At 44.8% G+C, this 23,999-nt stretch overlaps 2 protein-coding genes across 5 annotated transcripts in view; both read left to right on the top strand.

The window, feature by feature from the left end:
- Positions 1–8,379, top strand: part of SPTBN1 (spectrin beta, non-erythrocytic 1) — a 115,983-nt gene extending 107,604 nt beyond the window's left edge. For all 3 annotated transcript variants that reach the window (XM_059467202.1, XM_059467199.1, XM_059467200.1), the window contains exons 33-36: positions 2,876–3,114; positions 4,340–4,513; positions 6,224–6,266; positions 6,936–8,379. In XM_059467202.1, the coding sequence (XP_059323185.1) occupies positions 2,876–3,114; positions 4,340–4,513; positions 6,224–6,266; positions 6,936–7,151 (672 nt within the window). In that variant the 3' untranslated portion in view covers positions 7,152–8,379. The remainder of the gene's footprint in view (positions 1–2,875; positions 3,115–4,339; positions 4,514–6,223; positions 6,267–6,935) is intronic.
- A 7,330-nt stretch (positions 8,380–15,709) lies between these two features.
- Positions 15,710–23,999, top strand: part of EML6 (EMAP like 6) — a 92,658-nt gene continuing 84,368 nt past the window's right edge. For both annotated transcript variants that reach the window (XM_059467494.1, XM_059467495.1), the window contains exon 1: positions 15,710–15,906. In XM_059467494.1, the coding sequence (XP_059323477.1) occupies positions 15,710–15,906 (197 nt within the window). The remainder of the gene's footprint in view (positions 15,907–23,999) is intronic.

Genomic DNA, 23,999 nt, shown 5'->3' with positions numbered 1-23,999 from the left:
AGGAATTTATAGAGATAGATTTTTTAAAATTTGTATTAGTACACTTACATAAAAATTCCACTTTTATGATGATGAAGAAAAAGTAAGTCATTGATTAAGGTCATCATTTCAGGCACTAGAAGAGTAGGATTTCACCTATTTATTGCAGCCTGTGGGTCTGGCTAAAGGCATTAGGAAGGTCCTTTTGACAGAACAGCCTAGAGGTTGGCATCTCTTTGCCTTGTAAGCAGGCAAATCATCTGGTTCTTCAGCTGTGGGGCAGAGCCTTGAATCCATGAACTGAGCAGATGTTGCTTCAAGCACTGCGAATCCAAAGGGGCACCTGTGTCATTGTCACCACCTGTCTTGTTGCATGTCCCAGTCCTGCTTTAAAGAGTTCCAGAGTAGCCTGTAGCCACTAAAGCACTTCCAACTAACCCCTCAGGCCCCACTGAGAGAACTGTATCATGTACAGAGACCTGTTGTGTTGTAACAGGAGTTTGCTGTTGCTGTTTGTCCTCCGTGGCGTTGTCTCCGCATGCCCCACGCATGTTTCCATTGAAGTGTGTTCAGCTCCCGTTTTCTCTCCGTTTTCATGACACATCCTTTGCAGAGCTGTTCATGATTTATTTTGCTTGTTTTCTGTTAATTGTAGATAACACGTGAAAGGAAATAAAACCTGAAAGAGCGTCAGAAAAGCTTTTCATAGCCCTTTTACAACTGGTAGAATTTGACGTAGAAGGTGCAGGACTGATGATGTAATTAAAGTTGGCAGTTACTTCTCAAAGTCACAGGGTTGCAGCACTGAATTCCATATTGTTTCCCATAAAATCTGTTGAGCAGCTGTGCAGTGGCTGCTGATTTGAAACTGGTTTGGTTAACCTCAGGTTAGGGGTTCTGGATACCCCCAAAGCAGTTCTGTTTTCACATCTGGCTGGTACTGCTCCAGCAAATGCGCTGCTTTCTGTGTCAGTGCAGGGGCCAGGTGTTTCTGGAGAGTTTATTTAAGCTGTGGAGATGAGTTCCTGTGGGCTGTGTGATTCCTCAGTGCTGGTAAGAGGTGTCAGGTCCTTCAGACAGGGCTCCAGCCAGCAGCAAAGTGGAGTTTGAGGTTCCGGAGCTGTCACTGGACAGAAAGGTGTGCAAACAGCTCTCCTTGTTCTTGAAGGGCTCTGTTGGCCATGGGTGGTTGACACGGGTGATGAATGGTGACTCAGGGGTTGTTCATTCCACTACCTGTGTTCTGGCTGTGTTTGGATAAACTTCAGCCTCATCTATTTACCCTCTCCCCCACTTTAATGCAACACTTTTGTTATACTTTGAGATTTGGGTACAAGTAGTGAGGGTTGATGGCTTAGATTGATCCTAATTGTGAAGGGGCAGTGTAAGGCTATGTGTATTTAGGGACAGGGTAAACCAGATCTGACTGAAGTGCAATGTGAGCTGTGATTCTCTCCCTGTTTAAGGGTGTAGTAGTGTCTGTACTCTGGAGGTTTAGGTTGCTAAAGGCAGTTAACCAATCCTTCCCATGGTCAGAGCAAGCTGACACTCAGATCTTTATAGGCCAAAGGTGAGGTACAAGGTGTGAGGCACAATAATGGATACTGGGCAGGTGTAAGAAGTTCTAGCAAACAGTGGCAAAATTGAGTTTGTTGCATAATAATTTGGCTGCTTTTGATTTGTCCAGGCCATGTGCAGAAGTAGGAATGTCTAATTATTGTGCCATTCACAAAAACCTGCTTGTCTGCATAAAACCAGTCCAGAATGTTTGTAATCTACTAGAGCATTAGCAGCACTGAGCTTTAGTAACTTGCTAATAATAATACTACACACTGGTTGTGTAACTCCTGAGCTGCTACCAACGGCTCTACACGTCAAAGTAATGGTACAAGAAAACAAAAAAAAAACTGGGACCAAGCTGCATTTCAAAAGCTTATAGCCATTAGGATTCCAATTTAAATGATTTTTGGATGAATGGCTCCTGAAGACGTCGCCAGCTTGACCAGTGAGAGCTGCTGGAAACACGGCTGCTCTCTAGGCTATCGATCCCAGTGCGCCAGGCAACGCGACCAACAAAGCAAGTGATGGGCAAGGCCTTGGTTCTGTCTTTGTTTGGGGGTAAATAGCTGTGTGATGCTGTGTGACTGTGGTGGTTTTCAGTTCCTTTAACCAAAATCCAATCCACCTAATAACGCCAGTCTGAACCAGACCTCGATCAATTGACACGTGACCTCATTCCCCTTGTCTTTACGATCCAATATCCTAACTGGGATGGTGGAGATGCATGGTGTAATCTTTCTAATTTCTGCATGTTTTGATTTTGTTGTGTCACTAGGGGAACGGGGAAAGCGGGAAAGGAGCTTTTACAGAAACAAATCAATTGCACACATTTTTGTAAATGCTCCTGGGCGATTGTGACATCTTTCTCTGCTGACTCATAGTTAATTCCTTTTATGGACCTTTAATGCCCCAGTAATGCCATAAATGTACTTAAGGTGGCTGATGTGTATAACTTCTACCGTTCCTCTAGGTTTGCAGAAAGTGTGATTGTTACTGTTCCAAACATTTGAGTACTTAGCAACAGAATTAAATGCTCTCATTCTAGGAATAACAATATATAAAAGAATTGACCAGCAGAGCAAAGCACAGTAAAATTCACACTGATGTTCAGCTGCTTTTATTTTCCCGTCTCTCCACCTATAAAATGGGTACTAATCCATTCCTTCTAATTTCCTTGGCCTCCTGTGTCTCCATGGAGTGCGAGAAAGAACTTACTGGCCTGTGTCATTGTCCAGGCAAAGTTTATACACAGCCACGTTGTGCAGGGAGACAGATTAACTGCAGTATGCCTCAATGCTGGGGGCTTCTGACTGAACGTGTTCTCCACTGTTCCTAGGTGGCAGAAACTGCAGAAACCAACGAAATGGTCAATGGAGCTGCAGAACAGAGGACGAGTTCCAAAGAGTCCAGTCCCATTCCTTCCCCGACGTCCGACCGCAAAGCCAAGAGCGGCGTTCAGGCCCAGACTGCCGCAACCCTCCCGGCCAAAACGCAGGAGATCCCCTCGGCCCAGATGGAGGGCTTCCTACACCGCAAGCACGAGTGGGAGACACACAGCAAGAAGGCCTCCAGCAGGTACAGTGCCCCACGTGGAACACAGGCAGGGCAGCCAGGGCTCTGCCCAAGGTGCCACAGAACCATCTCCAGGCTCCTCTCAGCTCCCAGAGACCGCCCAGGCTCCTGTTGCTGTAGGGCTGAACACTGCACATGGGGAGCTGCAATCTGGAGATATTTGGTACAAAAGGCAGTGTTAGCCACATTTGTCAGGTGGAAAACTGAGGCAGAGAGATACCACAACTTTCCCACTCCACATGATGGATTTGTGGCAGTAGTGGGATTTGATTCCAGATGTCTCAAGTTGTACGTTACCACAAGAAAAGAAAACCACGTAGGTGTAAGTCTAGAAATGTTCATATTCTTCTGACATTTTCTATTTGCACATTACCACTTTCCACCTACTCTGTAATCTGTTCAGCATGAACAGAGGACTATTGGTGCACCATAGTCAGTTCCACTCCCAAGGAATGTCCTGCAGGTCTCAAACAGGCAGAACTTTGAGATTTGTCTGCGCTGAAAAAGCTGACTGGGGTCCTTTGTGACCTGAGAGAGCTTTTGAAACTAGATTTATGACTTGGCTGACAAGGGAAATGTTCACAGCAGCTGCAGCAACATCTGTGGGATTTGGTAGGAGCCAAAACACTTGGCAGATCTGAGGTCTCAAGTGAATGCAGCAGTACCAGGATTTTTGTGCCACTGGAGTTGTTCACACCAGACAACACCTTTGAGGCAGTGACAGCCACCAGTACCAGTGTCTGGGTATTCCTATTTCGAGTAATTGTTAATTTTCACAGTTGTATTAGAGAATGAGGTGGATGATGCCACTAAGAGTATTTGTGTCAATCAAGGATTTCACACACAGCCCGTTCCATTCCATTCATCATTTTGCAGCACAGTGAGAATTCCTTCTACAACAGAGTACTGCCATTAAAAAGGTCAATCATTTTCTGTCTCAAGAATGCAAAGTACCCAGTCTGCCAAACAGTCCTCCCAGTGTGAGGACAGGCTGATGTGCTGTCACAGGGAGCTCTGGGAATCTTGGTTCCCTTTGGCTTTTGTCTTGAAGCTATGTTTCCATGAAAGAATTCCTTGTCTGCAGTTCATGGGACAGCATAGGCTGTATTCACATCCTCACCCAACCAATCTCCATTAACTTACAGAAGTAATGACATTTGGTTTCTCCAGTTCTGCAGGTGAGAGCATTGGATTTATAATTGCTCTTGTTGTTTCCCATGTCTCAAAGGTCATGGCATAACGTGTACTGTGTCATAAACAACCAAGAGATGGGCTTCTACAAGGACTCAAAAGCTGCTGCTTCTGGCATCCCTTACCACAACGAGATCCCCGTCAGCTTGAAGGACGCAGTCTGCGAAGTCGCGGTCGATTACAAGAAGAAGAAGCATGTGTTCAAGCTCAGGTAAACCTGGGGCAGTGTCCTGCCCTTGGGGGAGCCATGGTGGGTGTGTTCAAGCTCAGGTAAACCTGGGGCAGTGTCCTGCCCTTGGGGGAGCCATGGTGGTGTGTTCAAGCTCAGGTAAACCTGGGGCAGTGTCCTGCCCTTGGGGGAGCCATGGTGGTGTGTTCACTGGGACACCCAGCCAGGAGCTGACCATGAATGCTAACTGCAGCCCTGCTTTTCTGAGCAAGCTCTCTGTCCCTGAGCTGTGTCTGTTCATCAGAGCGAGCAAGCACAGGACAGTGCTGCAGTACTCAGAGCACTTTCATCTGGGACAGGACCAGATGTGTGTGCCTGCATTTCACAGTGCTGGGTTTTTCAGCTGCTCCCTCTGGAACTAGTGGAGAGCAGTGATTGTGGTTCTGCTCTTTTCCAAATCAAACCTCTTGTTTAATTTTTTCAATGTGAATTTAGGAGACTGCTGAACACATCTCACATATTCAGGTCTGGAACATACAGTTACAGAGCATTTCACTCAAATGTGTGAAGACTTGTTGCTCAAAAGTTTAAAAAAAGGCTTTTCCTTGGGAAGCTCTTTGTTTTACTGAACATTATTCTAGTGCCAACAGTTAAAAATATTTATTACTACACAGCTGTGAGGTAATCCTGTCAAAGAAGACTTACTTTATAAACTAATTGGGTCATGTATTCCAACACAGATGTTTTGGGGTTTTTTGGCAGAGCAGGGGTGGTGGTGGTGTAATTTTATATTGGTACAGGAATCCTCTAAAGATCAGAGAATCCTTATCTGGGGAAAATTTGCTTTACAGAAAATATATGTGGAAATATATGGCAAATATTTAGGGAAATGTATCTTTCTTGAAGACAGGCCTGCAGCTATGTGATTCATCCTTTGACTATTTTAAAACCTCTCTGAATTGCTAATGGAAGTATATGCTGTTCCAAATCCAAAGTTAGGCAGAAAAACCAACTGCCCTTTTTTCCCAGTGCTCCATCATCTGCATCAGGCCCCTTGGTTACTTGCACGTAGATATTTCCTTTACTCAAGCACTGTTATTTTACTATTTAATCCTTAATTTCATTTCATAAAGAGTTGTTAAAATGCTTGATTTTTGTTGGGAAAGATGGGGAAACCTGCAGGAGAGTTCCTGCTGCCCCTGCCTCCTGCTCCCGCTTGTTCTGGTGATACTCAGTTGTTTTTTCATTTCTATGTATCATCACATACATTGTTAAATGGATCCCATTTAAACCACCTGAGTAAAATCAGCACAGGAATCACACAGAAGGGAGACTCTGGTGTTCACTGTGAGGAGAGGCAGCTGCTCATCACTACCACTCAGAGCAGGACCCCGAGGCAACACCACCACAGCTACAAGAGCAGAGCAGCTGCACAATTTTGCAGGATTTCACAGGAGCCATGAAAACTCTGGGTGCTGCCTGTGACATGAAAGCATTGAGTCAACTTTGACAATGTGTTTTGCAAAGGAGAAAAGATGAAAGAGCAAATACTGAGCCAGCAGCCATATGGGAACACCACCCTGAGCATGTCCAGAGCCCAGAGCTACTGTGTGCATGGCTGCAAGTTGTTGGGGGCATTTGGCAGTGCAGTCCTGTGTGCCTTGGGCTGCTCATGTGCTGGAGCCAAACAAGCAGGAGCTGAAGCCCTGTGACCACTCCTGGGCTAAATTTGTGATGGTGTTTTCTTTCCAGATTGACCGATGGCAACGAATACCTCTTCCAAGCCAAAGACGATGTAAGTGTGTTTTCCTTAGTTTGTTACTGTGCTCTCTGTGCTGCTGGGCCATGGGGAGAGGCAGCTGCTGAGAGCTGCTGTGCACTCTGTGTGTGTGACCGTGTTCACAGGGGTCTGAGGATGAGGGAAGAAACGAGAATGTTGACTCCATGTTTCAGAAGGCTGATTTATCATTTTATGATATATATTATATTAAAACTATACTAAAAGAATTGAAGAAAGGATTTTATCCTTTCTGGCTAAGAATAGAAAAGGAATGATAACAAAGGCTCGTGACTGACTGAGACAGTCCAGACAGCTGGGCTGTGATTGGCCATTAATTAGAAACAACCACATGAGACCAATCCCAGATGCACCTGTTGCATTCCACAGCAGCAGATAATCATTGTTTACATTTTGTTCCTGAGGCCTCTCAGCTTCTCAGGAGGAAAAATCCTAAGGAAAGGATTTTTCATAAAACATGTCTGTGACATGTGTGTGGGTGATGCACAGGCCCAGGGCTGCTCAGGTACAGCCTCTGGGAGGTGTCTCTGGAGGGGCACAGCCCGGGGGATGAGCTGGGGCTGGTTTTCCTTGCATTTCCACCGGTGTCCATTCCCCATTGCACTGTTGTGGGAGTCAGAGGGGTGTGCTGGTTGTAACAGTTCTGTGCCTTTGGGGCTCTTGAAGGAGGAGATGAACACGTGGATTCAGGCCATCACATCAGCGATCTCTTCAGACAAAATCGAAGTGTCCCCCACCACCCAGAGCACTCCAGCCTCCAGCCGTGCCCAGACCCTGCCTGCCAGTGTCACAATAACCAGCGAGTCCAGCCCTGGCAAGCGGGAGAAAGACAAAGAGAAAGACAAAGAGAAAAGATTCAGCCTTTTTGGTAAAAAGAAGTGAATTCCATCTCCACACACTGCACTTCTCTGACCGTTCCAGTGGAATTCCAGCATGCGAGCTCAGAACCAATACGTTACTCTCTGTGCCTCATGTTCCTCAATGTGATTGACATTTTTTTATTTATAGAGCATTTTAAAATAAAAAAAAGCCAACAAAAAAAAAAGAATCTAAAGTTACAAACGTATGAGGTGCATTGGGCAGCTTCTGTAGGAGAGGGAGGACCAGGTTTTCGGGGTTTGTTTTTGTTTGGTTTTTTTTTTTTGGTTTTGTTTTTTTTTTTTTTTAAATGAAGTTAATGTAGATTAGATCTTAATATTTAAACTGTTCCTCAATTTTGTGAGGCTGTCTTGGAAAATAACCCACTCCTAGTGCTATTGGTATGCAAGGCAGCGGTGCTTTCGAATCTACTGTGCACACGAGAAACCAATGTACAAATTCTCAAAGGCATTCACTTCCAGTTAAGGTTGTTATGCTGAGTCCTGGCTAGTAGAGCCTTCCCCAGCAATTCTAACAGGAATTCAAATGGTAGTGTGTTCTCTTTGCTGTAACAGAGTGCAGGTTGACTCACAGCCCAAGGTTTGTTTAACACCACCCGAAGCGTCCCCGCATCGAGTACGACAGATAAGAATGTTGGTGTTCAAGATGGATTAACAGGCTGGTACAGTTTTAAATAAGCTGTAATTTCAAATTTCTTTTTTTTTTTTTTTTTTTTTTGCCGAAATACATTATATTGTATGTTTCAGATAATTCTAGTACAAAGTATAATAAGACTAGATGTATAATAAACCCTTTAAAATCATCAATAAGTGTAAAAGTGGAACTGAAGCATTTACTGGAAAAGTAATGTTACTCAAATGGTTACTTGCTTGTCAGCTGCAGCACTGTGTGTTATAATTTTGCTACATTACCTTGCTCTTTGATACATAGTGTGCATTTCTGTCACTGTAACTATTGTAATGAAAAATTTTCATCTTACTGCACAATCAAAAATTACATTTAATAGGAATGAACTTTCAATGACTGGGCCTGTAGTCAAGAGTAGTACTGGAACTGGCTTTCAGTTGTATCGAACTGTACCTCTAGACTTTTACCCTATCTGTTAAATATATGCGATGTCATTAAATGCTTTTAAAACTAAATATGCTGGGTAAGTTTCTTATTTCATTTCTGACAATGTTAAATCATAATTTTGAAAGAGGATCAAAAATAAAGTTATTTTAAAATGTCATCTCTCCTGTGCACTGAAACTGATGTCTTCAAATGTAATTCCATTCTTTTGTGCGAAAGTTCATTCTGAAATAGTTGTTTTCTCTCTTCCCACTTTTCTTTCCCTTCACTTCCCACCTGCCCTCTCTTTTACCCTGCCTCCCAAATTAAGTGCCAAAAATAAAGAGAAAAGGAATTAAATTAATATTTTGGATAATATTCTGATATAGATACTTTTTGTGGGAAGTGAAACCGGCAGAGTGGATGGGAGTAAGCACATCAGAGGCTGAGCAATGGAGTTCCCTGAACATTTACTCAGTGGAGGTAAAGCTCCATGTCCCTGCTGGCAGCACAAGGACATCATTTTGAGTAAGCACCAGTCTCCAACTTCCTACCCAAGTGGAAGTGCTTACACTCAAGTGCTTACCTACCCTTCCTTACCTTGGATGCCACCTGGGGATCCATCTAATAGGAATAGCTCTAAGAAACTCCAATATGTTTTGAAGTCAATGAAATGTAAGGAGCCCAGGTTTTATGTATTGTGATTGTTAAAATCCACTCAAATATTAATTTTGGTAGAAAGCAGATAAACTGCAAACTCACGTGTTTCCAAGTGACAGTTTCCTGAACATGTGACCAAAACAGTGTCTTAAAATATTTTCATGGAGTGTACAGTGATCTTTGAGTTTTTCTTGTTTTCCAAAGGTTTTGGTTACTAAACAATGGAGTATTTATGTACACAAGTTTTTACTCTGTAATGTTATGTTTTTCAGTCAAGTTATTAGTAAAATGTAGGCTAATACTGCTAGTATTGTAAATGTAAAATCTAATACATTAGAAAAAGCTGAAATTTAGCCTCATTAGAGACTATGAGACAATTTTCTGAGTTGATTAACGCACAGAGATGTTGATGCCTTACATATGTGTCACTTCAGCTGAGCTGGTGCAGTGAGCAGTGAGGCAGATGGATCTCGACAGCCTGGGGTGTGTGATTCTGTAGTGATTTGGTTGAGCGTTGCTTTTAGAGTTGTTTTCTTGTTTGTCTCACTCCTTACTGGAAGTTGTTCCCAAGAATGACTTGAATAAAAATCCTTTCTGCTTAGGGACTGACTGGAAGTTGCTGAGGAGCAGGAGTGAATCCCAGTAAGCCTTGGAGCCTCAGGGAGCAGTCTCCTTGCAGAGAGGTCAGGAGGAGCCTCCCCAGCCAGAGCCAAGTCAGAGAAGTCAGGTCAGTGCACACACCCGTGTGCCAGGGCAGGAGGGACAGAAGTGAGGGAATCTCTTGGACATGTGAAGGGAGGGGCTGCTGCTGGGAATACCAGGGGGAGAGGAAACTGCAAAAGTGGGTGATGGAAATGGGGCTGAAACTGGAGCAGGCTGTCACTCCCACTGGTGTCACCTGCTCAGAGGAGGCTGTGACACTTTCTGAATTGCACCAGTGACCTTGGCTGGACCGCTGGCAGATGGAATGTTGTTCCTCCTGGAGACACACTGAAGGGTGAGGATTTCTAGTACAAGGTAACACATTACTGCAGCTGTTTTTCTAGTACAAGGTAACACATTACTGCAGCTGTTTTGTACCTAAGATGTGATATTTCCTCTGGAGATACTTTGCACAAGTCATACAGGACCTGAGAATTTTCAAAGAAAATTAATTAAGTCAAACTGCTTCCCAGCAGTGTTGCTTGTCATTGATAAGAACAGGAATTGTCCTGCAGTCAGGTCAGTCTCCTTTTTTCCAACTTGGAGGGACCCTCACATCACATTAAAAGCTGAGGGAAGGTCTCAGAGGGTCCTTCCCATATCCAGGCAAATTGAGCACAAACCCAGAACTCTTTAGCCATCAGAATTTAGTATGTGTTGGTGGGAGGGTTTTCTTTTAGATTGATGCCAATAATCTGTCAATCCATCTGTTCTGCACAGGGAATATGCTCTGTGGTAGGGCTGTACTTTGTATGAGGAAGATTAATGGTAATGGTAAAGGAAAAGAAAGGAATTATCAATCTCTGTGCTGGTGAAATATTGATTTAGATGTTTTTCCCCTTCACCATAGTCTTCTTTCTTATGGTTGAGTTCTCAGACTTTAAATGGGTGCGGTCTTTCAGATTCTACCTTTGCAATAAATAACTTGCATGTATAAGAGTTTTGCTACTTCCGGTGGCTGGTTTTTTGTTGTTGTTTGTTTGGCTTTTTGTTTTGTTTTGTGTTCCCTACCTTTGCTAATCACAGGTGGCTGAAGAAATACAGAAACTTAAATCCTAATGAGCTGAAACAAACATTAAAAAAAAATCAGGAAATCAGGCTGTGCTAAATCCCTGATTAACGTTAAGAATGAAATTAGTGGAAGCAGTGGACACCTCCTCCCTGTGCAGTGGAGGGCAGCCCCTGAGCAGGTGCTGTGGCTGTCCGGAGCCGGTGCGGGGCTGTGAAGGCTCTGCCTTGTGCCTCGCTCAGCTGCGGTGCCCAGGCGCCCCCGCCATCCGCAGTGTGTCATAATGCAGCACGGCCCGCCCGCAGGCACAGCACAGCCCGGGGCAGCCCCGGGACACGCCGGCAGGGACATGGAACGGGCTGCTCGGCATTCCAACACCTAATGGGATGAAAGGAAAGCGTTCTGTGCGTCCGTGCCTGCCGGATCCTCCCCTGCTCAGCACCACCCCCCAGCTGATCAGTGGTGGTGAACACCACAGCTACAGTGCAGCGTGAATACGCATTTTTCGGTGTCTGAAATATCATTTACTTTATATTCTAAAGTAAGGAATGTCGCACAATACTCTTTCTCTGTTAGATGAGACGCTGGGGTGGCTCATTGCGTTGTAACAGCAAAAATTATCTGGGCCTAACACGAATTTTGTTTCAAGTCTGTTGTTGCTACCGCTGTTCCTCTCCTCCCACGCCCAGCTGAGCCAGAACTGTCCATGAGAGGTCACTGTACCCAGGGAGATCCAGGGCACCGCACACCGAGGGTGACTGGTGCACTCGAGAGAATGAAGAGCTCGGATCAAAGTCAGATTGCTAAGGAATTATGTAAACTCGTGGCAAGATTTAAACACGTCTCAGCTGAATCATCGTGGGAGGGAAGTTGAGTCAAGTATGGCAGCCAGGATACAGAAAGGTGAGGAGCTCCACCATCCTTGCTGTGGCAGGAAAAAGGAGATTCTGGGGGAAGATCAAGCTTTCTGCAGTGATTTGAAATCGGTCGCTGAGGCTCCATGAAGATGCGGCAGAAAGGCAGCCCCCAGGCTGGATGACGGCAGGCAGTATCCCATGAGAGGGGGTCTGGGAGACCTTGGGCGACTATGTCAGAATGCAGAGGTTTAAAAACTTAACTTTAAAACCTCGGGGGTGGGTTTGGTCCATCTGCCATCCTTGCCGGTCCTGCTCAGCTCTGGGACAGCAGCAGCACCAATCTGTCACAGCTGGTCAGGACTTTCCCTCCAGGCTGGCTCTGGAAGGAGCCTGGTCTGCCAGGTCTCTCCAAAACGAGTGTGAAGATAGAAAAGGCTCCATTTTTTCTTTTCTCCTTTTCTCCTAACGCTGTTTCTGGCCAGATCCAAGCATTGCATTAATGCAAATCAGTATTTCTGCCCACAAGGGATAAGAGCTTAGAGCCAATTCCCCTGTTATGATTTTGTAGTTAAATTGTAAAATCACCGAGAGGCATCAGTCAGGATTGGATTAATGTAATGCCAGGCAACAAATAAACAGAACTAGATCACAGCTCCTGCTTCTGATCCCTCCCCTGAGTTATTAGGGATTTTATATAATTTTAAAAAGTATTTGCAGCTCAGATAAGAGGTACCAATTTTGAAATACCAATTAATATGCCATCTCTGTGCATCTGCTGCACATTCATCCATAAAAATATGAATTATAAAGGCTATTTTGTGGAGCAGAGATCTAGGACATAAGACAGATGTTTCTGGGAGGGAAACCCTCAGTGCTCATTGTTAATCACAGCTCTTGGATATGTACAGAGTGGGCAGGATATATCACAGAGGATTGGAGTTCATTTGAGATGTAGTGCTTCCTGGCATCTTCTATAAAAGGCTTGCTTCAAAGAAGCAAACCAAACAGAAAACCAACCAACCAAAGAAACAAAAAAAAACCAAAAACCAACCCCAAAGCCCTCAAAAAATGCAACAGCAGCAGCAAATTGTCCCTTCAGCAGAGTGGTGACTGTCACTCAGGTACTACTCATCCAAGGCGCTACATTAGTTGGCTTTTACATTTCAAATATAAAATAAAAAAGTAGTAAAGTCACAGGATATGTGTTCCCAGCCAGTGGGCTCCTTTCCACAATGAGGAGGAAAAATACTCCTGCTATTTTCAATTTTTATGTCTCTTTTAATTAAGTTTTAAAGCATTCATTTTTACAGTTATGTGAAATTGGTAGTATATTCAGACGACTCTTTTTTTAAACAGAAATGCCCTCTTTTAACTTAGGTTCACACTTTATTTTGGTTTGCATTGCTACTTCCATTCTCTTTGTGATGCTGAGGGTTCCAGAAGCTGGAATTAACACCCAAAAAACAGCTTATGAGAGCATCCAGGATATTTATGTTGTGCTGACAGTGAACAGCAGGCTGCAGCACTGAGGAACATTCTCTGCAACATGACAGCTCTTAATAGGAAAGTAATAATGCCATTTTTTGAATTGCAAAAAAAATGACACAAAACCTCATGCTTAAATTAATTTAATTAATTCAACCACCATCAAAATTTACCAAATTCTTGAGAGTGTAGGTTATAGAAAAATGAATTAAACTGAACTTGTGTTAGTCCACATGTTTAAGGTTTTTCTTTGAGGTTTTTATGGGGTGTTCATTCATGACTAATGTACTTAATTGTTAAAATAATGATGATAATAATTTATAATTTTTTTTCTAAAACACAGGATATAAATTTTCCTAAAGGGTTAAACACAAAGTTCAGCTTGACTGCCCTCGCCCACAGAGAAGTGACAGCCACGGCAGCAGAGGCTTGAAACTAGTTGGATAGGTGAAGAGCCTATCTATCATATAGATTAATTTTATTATGTAAATGAGATAATTAACAAAAAAACAAAAACAAAAACAACAAAAAACCCAAAAAAACCCAAAAAACTGCGATCACACGGAAGTTATTCCATTGAATAATACCAGGGCGGGAAAATTGGCCGGCATCGATCTCTTCACTCCCGTGACCCAGGCAGGACCTGAGGGAACGGCGGGAGCCGTGTCAGAGCCTGGGGGGGATGGATATCAGGGGAAGGCTCTTCCCTCATTCCCTCAGAAGGTGCCGGGCAGTGCCCAGGCTCCCCAGGGAATGGCCACGGTCCCGAGGCTGCCGGAGCTCCAGGACAGCGCTCTCAGGGGCAGGGTGCGATTGTTGGGGTGTCCTGAGCAGGGCCAGGAGCTGATCCTTGTGGGTCCCTTCCACTCAACCCATTCCGCCATTCTATGATACAACAAAGTGCATGCGGTGAGCGGCTGCTGGGAAGGAGTTAAAAAACGTGAGTGCGAATTTGGTTGTAGTCTGTGAGATTTTTGAAGACTATTGCGCACGGGGAGAGCAGAAAAATGGGGGGATTTTGTCCCTAAATCTGCGTGTGCCTCGAAGGCGGGGCCGGATTGTGCCGGCCATCGCTGAAGGCTCCGCGGTGCCCTCAGGGCCGGGCCCCTCATGAGCGAGGGCGGGAAGGGGCGCGCGCCCGCAGCAGGGCGGGAGGGGCCTCGCGCCGCCGCCCGCGCGCGCCCCGTGAGGCGGGAAGGCGGCTCCGCCTCAGGGCCGGCGGCGTGAGGGCTCCGGCCGCGCCCTCGCCCGCCCGGGGCCGAGCTCCTGCCGGAGGCGGCTCCCGAGGCGCCGGGGCTTGCATTCCCCTGAGGGCGAGAGTCCCGCTGCCGTGTCCCGGAGCGCTGCCGGCGCTGTGACCCCGTGTGCGAGCGGTGGCGGCACGCCGCTCCTCGGCTCGGTCGGTGTGAGGCGTGTTGTGTGGGAAAAGGTACAGGGGTCGTCAGCCTTGGAATTCCCTCTTCCCCTCCGTCTGGCGCTGTGCACTGCAAATGGGTGTTTGGTTCTGCTCCTCTGAATCCTCTTCCCTGCGGTTGTGGCCTTGTGGAGTGAGTTTCTGGAGGGCTGGGTTTGGGCTTCTGTGCAGTGATACTTATAAAGCAGTGGATAACACAATAACATGCAGCAAACAAGCTCGACAGATAACGGTAATATGAATTCTGCTTTAGGAAAAGCAGAAGGCAAGAGAGAAAATGTGTTCCTTATAGTATCATTCCAAAGGATAACATTGAAAAAAAAAAGGGGGGAGGGGGAAAGGAAACACCCCTCTCCCCCCGAAAAAAACCCCAAACAAAACTGCAGTCCCCTCTATCTCGTGGTGACCTAGAGTTTTTTGTGACTGAAAACCGGAAAATAAGATTGCCTTAATTACATAGTTACTACAGACTCCAAAAAGAGAAAGTTTTCTGTTGCTGGGAGTGAGGAAAGGTGGGGTAATATTCCCATATTAATGCTGGGTGTTGTATGTGAGATGATATTGAAAGGGAGGGTTTGTGTGAGGACTCGGAGCACTGGATCCTGCTGAAAAGCCTCAGGAGCCCCCCAGACAGCCCAGAGTGGCCACAGCACCCATCCAAGAGCAGTTCCCCCACCCAAAGAGAACTCCCCTATCCGAACAGAGCTCCCCTCATCCAGGCAGAGCTTCCCCCATCCAAGCAGAGCTTCCCCCATCCGAGGAGATCTCCCCTCACGGAACGAGAGCTCCCCATCCAAGCAGAGCTCCCCTTATCCAGGCAGTCCCTTTGCATTTTAAACACAGGTGCACTCTGCGGCTCTAGCGCACGGGTGTTGCGTTTTCTTCTCTTCCAGCCCTGGCCCCGAGGGTAGATATGTTAGAAAGAAGAGCGCCCAGGAAGCTTTGTGCGGGAAGCCAAGAAGGTGCAACACGGGAGACGCAGCGGGGAGACTTTGGCAGGTGGTGCTGGTGACGCACAGAAGTTACTTTGCCTTCGGAAAGAAAAAAAAGCCGGGCGTGCTGCTTATGTAGGTGTGTTTTTGTGCCCCCGGGAAGTTGCCCGGGTCGCGCAGCGGCGGCGGAGCGGCGGCGGCTCGTCCTGGGCAGCGGCAGCAGCAGATGATGGTGGCGGCGCGGCGGTAGCGCGGCGGCGTCGGCGGCATCCCGCATCCGCGGATGCACGGCCCAGCCCCAGCCCCATCCTCATCCTCATCCCCGCGCGGAAGGGACACCTGAGGCTCCGGCAGGCGGGCGGGGATCGCCGCCGTTCGGAAGGGAAGAGCGTGCCGGGGGAAGGCGGGCCGGCGCTCGGCTGTGTGTGCCGGTGGGCAGGGGGCTGGTTATCATGGCGGATCGGACGGCTCCGCGCTGCCAGCTCCGGCTGGAGTGGGTGTACGGCTACCGGGGCCACCAGTGCCGGAACAACCTGTACTACACGGCAGGGAAAGAGGTGGTGTACTTCGTGGCTGGAGTCGGCGTGGTTTACAACACCAGGGAGCACAGCCAGAAATTCTTCCTCGGGCACAACGATGATATTATCAGGTAAGGGGGCTGACTTCTCTGGTGGTGGGGTGGGGAGGGGTTTAAAGGGAAGGGAGGAGAATGTAGTGCTGGCAGAATACCCCCTCCTGGCCTCTTACAGCTCGGCTCGTACCTGCCGTTTTAGAGCAGCTCAGATTTGTTAGCAGCAATCTCTGCGAGAGCTGAATCTCTAGATACTGTTGATTATCATTATTCTGTAGCAAAGCTTGAAAATATTGCCATAATAACGGAGGGAAGGTTCAATTTTTCTATTGCACTGCACCAAAAGCAAAGTGCTTCATTTCAGCACTGGAAAGATCTCAGTGCAACAGTGCTGCAAAATCGTGGTTCCAGTGCCTTGATGTTCCTGGGCTGGGACCCCAGCTTATCAATTCTGACCTCGTGCAGAAGGCAGGTGCAGCTCTCCTCGCCCTCAGCAAATCCCAGCATGAGAGTGCCATAAATCTGACACGTAGCTCAAGCTAATCTGGTTTTATTATCCAGAAAATGTAAATCAAAATTAAATTCAGCTGTTTGCACTCCAGGCAAACAATCCCAAGCATGCTGGTGCAAGATGGCCAGGTCTTGCTCCTCATCTGTCCACTTCATCGTTCCTTTCTCTCACATTCTGCCTGAGAAGTGGATTTAATTGGTATTTTCATCCTACAGAAATGCTGATATTTTTACTGCACCTCCCAAAATAAAAATGCAGTTACAGTGTTCAAGGTAGTCTTTAAAAAAATCTGTCCAGAATGCAGAAATTTACATCAGTAAAACAGAAAATTAATGTAGCTACTACTTGGTGAGAGAAATGTGAGCCTAGAATATCCTCACGAAGGATGTTGCCTGGTGATGCCCCTCCTCTGAGCACAGCGATGTGCTGCCCTCCCTGCTCACCCAGTTCAGCATGAATGAAGCGTTTCCTGGATGATGTGAAGCCAGAACAGTCCCAGGTGACTCATGGTGTGGGAGTGCTGTGGAAGCATCTGCTGCAGCCAGAGTTTTGACACTCTGTAACCAAACCACACAATTGTCACACAATCCTTGTTTGCAGAAAGCCTTCCACTTTTCCCAGGAAGAGCTTTTGGCTGCTGTGGATCCCCGTAGCAGCCTTCTCCCCCTCTCTAGGATTTCATCAAGTACAGTGCATGTGCATCAAGGTTTATTTTGGTTCCAAAGGTATTATCAGCTCCAAAAGGCTGCTGAAAATAGATGCTGGGCTGCTCGGAGAAGATTCAGTGTTTTGGAGACATCTGCAGGATCATGAAATTAAAAGTTTTGCTTGTTGTGTGGACATAAAATTTGATACACTTTGGTACAGGAAGTGTAATCCATGTAGGTAGGGAGTTGTGTGCTTCTGTGCTTATGTTTGAATTGTTATTATAACACCTGACAGCACCCCCCTCCCCAAACCCAATGTATTGTACAGCTTCTGTACCCTTTACTTTGAGACCTGTCACACTGGGAGTCTGCTTTTGGCAGTGTCATGTTTAGAAAGCACAACTGGGATAGAAAGAATTGATGTCTCATATTTGTTCTTTGACACTGCCTGTTGGGCTCTTTAAAGGAAACCAGAGCCATGTGTTCAAACTGTTGTGTCTGAGGGACTTGCTGAGTGTCCAACTCGTGCTTTGGCAAGATGGGTTTGGTTTCTGATCTGCCACACCATCAGAATTCTGGTGGCAAACTGTATTTTCCACAAAGGATGAAACATTTGGGTCCAGAAGACATGAATGAGCAGAAGCCAAGAGCAGCTCATGTCAGCTCTGAGGGGGCAAGAGCTGTTGCTGTCACCACGTGGGGTGTAAGGAAGGACAGACTGCCCAGACTGCTGCTGGAATATTCTCTTGTTGGCACCAAGGCATTGGTGGCTGCCTCCTTTGCCACTGTGCAGTCCCTGCTGATGGAATTCCCATCACTGTCAGCACTTCAAGTAGATGATGCCTTGTGTGGTCATTGCTGATATCACTAATAGGTGTGGGAATTTAAATTCTCACATTTTAAGCTTCACAGCTCTCATCCATTTGAGATGAATGGATGAATGTACTTATCCAGTTTTTCTGGGTTTGTTGGGATTTACTTGCTTGAGACCAGCTTCTAAACAGCAGGGTGTGCATTGGCAGTCCAACAGGTTGTCATTTCCAAAGAGGTTTGAAACACTGTTTAAAAAAGAAAACTTGGATTTTGGAAAATACCCTGAATCACTGAGACTGGGAGACCTTCAAGTGGGGAGATCTTCTGTTTCCAAGGACTGCTGTTATCTCCTTCTGTGAATTTTTTTTGTGTTTTTGTGAATGCTGCATTGTTGAAAAAAAAGATGAGAACCCCACGATTCTCAGAAGTAATATTGTGTGTTATCTTGAAGTGTTTACTGAAGTCATGAGAGGGGATGTTTGTCCTTGGTGGAAAGGGCAGGTGTGTATGTTTAAGATGTTCTCCAAGATTAATAGTTCTGTCTCTTGTTTTGCATCAAGGTAATGCAGCTGGACATAATTTAGTTTGGGCTAAAGCAGAGCAGAAAGTATTGGATTAAATGTTATTGTATTGGAGAAATGCCTTTTTTCCAAGATTCCCATTTGAAAGGCGAGTTCTGCTGTACAGGAACTGAATGTTCTGCACTCAGCTAATAAGGTCGATGTTCCAGCAGGAACAAGGGAGCTCGGAATTGTCCTGTTTTCTGTGCAAAGCCACACCAGGCGCTGGGCTTCCAGTGCCTCCTCTGACTCCAGGAGGAGAGGAGGCCCTGACCCACTGATTTAACCTTTCAGTGAGCCCTGCTGTGCAGAGGAGTTTGTGAGAGCATTGGCTTTGACAATAATTGAAAACTCTCAAAAGAACAGATTTCCTTACTTTAATATTGTGCATTACTTGTAGGACAGTAATGATCAGTCCTTGTTTTTCTCTAAATTAAATCTTGGAGGCAGTTCTTTCTTATATTTTTTCTGCAATTTGTGCAGAAAAATGTAAATGCCACAGCAAACAGCAAAAATAAGAATATAACCCATTGAGATACTTCTCACTATCACTTAAAATACAACTGATTTTATTTCTTTCTGCAGAAGTCATTTGTGAACAGAGATTCCTAACCCTGAGAAATTTTTCCTGTGGTGTAGTGACAAAGTTATTTCTCCCTGTTTTCGAGTTCCAAGAATTTCTGCAGTATTGAACAGTTGTCCTGTCTATGTTCTACTGTCACACACCCCGGTTCTTGTGGAATCTGATATTTTGTATGTCGTGCACTTAGAGAAGCAGGTTTGCATCCTGGCTGCCTCCATGCCGGTCTCTGTGAGGCACCAAGCCTGCTGCCCCTCCCAGGTCACTGCAGTCCCTGCAAAGCCCTGCTGTTATCCATGGATTGCAGGGCTGCTCACAGCTGGGATTTATCAGAATATTGCTCAGTGTGCTGGGGGTGCTGCTGTGTGACAGACTGGGATTAAAGCGCGGCCGTGCCAGCGGGGATGGCATTTCCTGGGCTGTGGGAGCCACTGAGGCCTGGACTGCTCTCCACAAGGGTCGTTCCAGGAGACTGGATGTGTGTCAGGATGGGGATCTCTGCTCTTGTGCTCTGGGGAAAAAAGGAGTGATATGCTTCAAGCAGTGTTGTGTATTGCTGACCACAGTAAATATAATTCTGGAACTTCTGATTTGCAGAGCTATGCAAATCAAAACCTCAGAGACAGAAGATCTGAATTGTACATTAATATTTTTTATTTAAAATTAAGTGTTATAATATCTCTGTTTATGCTTATTAAGGGATCTAAAATACTTTAAATTTCTGTTATGCTTATTAAGGGATCTAAAATACTTAAAATTTCTGTTCAGTTGCCACCATTTGGAAGGTGACAGCAGATGTTGGCTGTAGAATGGTGTTCAGGTTGCTGTGGTTATTGTTTATCATCAGTGCATGAGAGCTGCACTGCCTGCAGCTTGGGCTAACCCTGGATTTTAGACACCCCAGGTGACCCCACAGAACTGCTGAGATTCAGTGCATAAAAGAGAGATTTTGGGAGAGATTTTCAACAGCAGAAATTCCAGCCCTGTTTCATGGATGCTACACTGGTGCATCCACCAAGCCATCCAAACTTAACAGACATGGCACACTGGGGGTGCAGCAGGGTTTTGGGAACTGTTTTGAGGCACCAAGTTGTTAAATGAGTTTTGTATGGAAGGAATTAGTTCCCCATAGATACTCCTCTAACCAGCTTGTTGCTTCCTTTGCTTTCAATGCTGGAAAACCTTGGGAAAATGTTGTTTATTCCATGGAGTTCCAGTGGCCTCTTTTGCATCTACTTGAGAGCTGTGCTGTGCTTAGGTTTGAAGTCTTTATCAGGGCATGACCTGCTATAAATTGGTTTCTTAAATATCTGTATTAATGCATCAGATGTGTTGGAATATACAGTCACAGGATCTTATTGAAAGTGATTTAGAAATACTTAGATCAGTTAAAAGTGGAGAGAAACTCAGCAGGCATTTGTCACTATGTGTTGATGAGAATGGTCATCATTTATCCACAGCCTTTAACCAGAGCAGTCTAACCCTAATTTTTTCTACATTTTTTAATATTTCTTATGTGTTAAGACTCTGCATTTTTTAACTTATTTCAGCTTGATTTCAGATGGCCAAGAGTCATGATGGTCAGGCAGTTATGTGTAATCACTCCTTACCAGGATGAAAACTCACAGAAAATATTTTCATATGAGTTAACTTAATTTTAAATTAAAAAAAATTAAAATCTACAGCTCCAAATATTGGAATGCTTCTGTGTGAAAGTAGGAGGGGATTGGAGGTCTGTAAAAAGGTCTTTTGGTGATTTGCCAGCTGCTCGGGTTTTTGGGAATTTTAGTTGTTTTCATTACTTAAGGCAAGGGCTTGCTTGTGGTATTGGCCTGACTTTTCCTATCCTTTCGTACTGGGAACTTTGGTAAAGAGCAAAAATGCCTCCTTTCCTTCCCACCTAAAAGCTCTTCTTTGGAACATCAGCTTGTTTTTCATGAGGTGCATTTCTACCCCAGGAACATTTAGCTGTGTGTGTTGGCTGTCCAAGAGACACATTGAATTTAAATTCCCTTCAGAGCTGGTATTTATACAGGCCTGGGAACAGACCCCTAAAGCTTTAGGGAGGCTGATCTCAAGGCTGAGTGTGTGTTGATGTCAAGCTCCTCTAATTGTTCCAGCAGCACAATGAGCCATGGTGTGCTTGACGTGACTGCTGGAACTTCTGTGGGTGCTGGTGGTGAAGTTTGTTCTTTCTTCTCTGACAGATGGCTGGAAATTCACTAAAATGATGGTAATTAAAACAGAACATAAAATAAAGGTTACTCTCAGAGTGACACAGCAACCCTGTTATTTTGGCTGCCTAACACTCCTTGGTACAAAAGATTTTACTGGATTTTTTATGAGGAATTTTGAGTACCTCCATTATTTTAGCAGACTTGAATGTTCAAGGCATAACCCTACGTGAAAATTACTGACTGGCACTGCAGTTTGTATGTAGTAGCACTAATATTGATGCCTCCACATGAAAATTGGGCATCTATTCATGCCAAATGTCTGCTTCCTCATCCTCAGAAACTGTTTTCCAGGTGTAGAGAGAAATATTGAAAGTATCACTTACTGTGGTGATACTTTCAATATCAAGGCTGGAGCCCTTTTGCTTTCACCCTGACTTGGCAGAGCAGGCCTCCTCCTCTGTATGCTGGGAGCTCTGTAACTGCAGGTTAGTCACAGTCAGCTGCTGTCTGACCAGAAAAGGTGTTAAATGTAAATTTCTTTAACTTTTCCTTTCATCTCTCTGGTGTTTGAGCACTGTTTGTAAGGTCCTTAAAGAACCCTTTGGCTTCTCCCAGTGCTGGAATTTATGATGAGGGAGAAGTTGAGCTTTCTGTGTCAGATCAGAGATGAGGCCACTGGGATCTGCTCTGTGGCCCTGGTCCCACCAGAGCTGGGCATGTACAAGTGTGGCTGCACCTAAATAAGATTTTAGCAGATCTACAGCAGGTTCCTGATCCCTCTAGGATTCCATGGGATTCTCATCTGCTTAGAAATTATTTATTTAAAAAAATATAAAAATTGAAATGCTGTTTGGTCAAACTGCTCTTTCTTAATGGCTGTAAAACAAGTTTATCGTATTCAGTTGTGTTCCTGATTCAAGGTCTCATGCAGGTGCAGTGATTGTTGCATATGTGCTGGCCTTTTACTTCCATGGGGGATTTGTTTGAGTGTTTTAAAACACGTGGCATCTGGGAGTGGCCACAAGTGTCTAAAAGGATATTAAATGAGTCTTTATGAAAGCTGTCTTCAGTTGAGAGAGCCATTTTAAAGCTTTTGCTTGTCAGACTGAGGAGGTTTGTGTGGTTCTGTCCGGGATCTCAGGCTGCTTTAGGAGGGGCATCTCTGCTGCACTCCTTATAATGCAGTCCCTCCTTCCCAGGAGGGGAATAAATAATGGAACTGCCTTTCCCCAGGGAGCTCTCTGGGGTTGGGTTGGGTGTGTGGCTGTGGCCTGGCACTGAACTGTCCCTCTGCTGTCACCTGCCCTGCTTGGGATGGCTGTGTACACTGCATTCTAATACCAGAACCAAGTTATAAAGAATTGCACCTGGGCTATGGGGCTGCAAAAAAGAGAATTTTTCAAAAGATACTCAGAACAAGTAACCCACATAAGTCCTAGACAGGAATAAGAACAAGTAGCCCACTCAAATAAATCCCAGACAGGAATTCTGCTGGATCTTCTTAGCTACACGTTGGGTTAATGTCACTCCATGGTCTGGCAGCTTTCATTAATTGTGGCCATAAGGAATATTTCATTGGGACTTTGCAGAAGATGCACAGCAGAGCACTGTGACCTTCCATATGCACTCCTCTTCTCTTCTTTGGGACTGGATGAGATTTTTGATTGTTTCATGTTGTTAAATATTGGTGTTAAAAATGTTCCTTTTCCTTTAATAATCAGTTGGTTTCTGTATTACAGGTCATGTCACTCAGAATGCACTCAAAATTTTGGGGGCCTTCTTTTGGATATGAAACTCTTTGGAATATATAGTTTGTGATATAATTGTATCACAGATCTCCAAATAAATATTTCAAATTAATTTCAAATGAAAATTTGACATTTCCTATTGTGGCAGAAAATTTTGGCACAGAATAAATTAAGAGAGGTAATTCCCATTATTTCTCTTCCATTAACTGGAGGAGGAACACATTTTTTAAAGGAATCTACACATCTGTTTTAGGCTCATCTTTCTTCCATCTTGGCTCCTCTGGCAAGGACAGTTCAGATTATTAAAAATTCTCCTTTTATCCTTTTAAGTTCTCCTTATATTCTTTTAAAAATCACCTTTCATAAATTCAAGTCCTCCCTGGCAGAACACTAATACTTTTGTAAAAAAAGCAATTTTATAAACAATTTCAATCTTAATAAAATAGATATAAATTAATTTCTTCCTTTGAAATAGAATTTAGCCAAGAACATGGAATTTTGAGGGCTTCATGTTTTTTGTTAGTTTTATTTTCATATTTAGTTTTCCCATGGCTTCTATCATTTTCAGATTTAATTTTTTTCTCCTTTAAGGAGATTGAGTTCATGGAAAGAGAAATAAAATACAGCATGAAAAATGCCATTTTAGTTTTGTTGCAGAACGAGCAGAGTGCAGACATATAAAGGAACCCTCACTGGCTCTTGGCTGCTCCCTTCCCAGGGAGAGCTTGTCCATTGTAATTCTTCCCTTAGGTTTGTACTGAAGAATTAGCTGGGATATATCTTTTGTCTAATCTGGCATGGGTGAAAGAATGAAGGGAAAAGGATATTTAGCTCAGGAAAACTGTAAGAGAATAGAAAAACAAATAGATATATAAAGTGTTCTCAAGGACATGTGAAGCCTCCTTTAGGAGCTTGTGATTTTTACTGCTCTGAAAGAATTGAGGCTCTCCAGGCAGCGATGCAGGGACCTGTTTCTCTGGCCCTGCACAGCACCAAGTGTGTTGCTATTTCCCACTCCTGGCTGGCTGCCACGGTGTGGTTAAACCTGGAATTCTGCCCAGCCCTGCTGAACGCACTCCATGAGCAGATTTGATTGGAATTAAATCTTACCTGGGGCTTGTGCTCCGACATCCTG

This window comes from Ammospiza nelsoni, chromosome 3, assembly GCF_027579445.1.
Source record: "Ammospiza nelsoni isolate bAmmNel1 chromosome 3, bAmmNel1.pri, whole genome shotgun sequence".
Lineage (NCBI taxonomy): Eukaryota > Metazoa > Chordata > Aves > Passeriformes > Passerellidae > Ammospiza > Ammospiza nelsoni.
The sequence above is the reverse complement of the archived record's forward strand: the minus strand, read 5'-3'. Positions and strand labels throughout refer to the sequence as shown.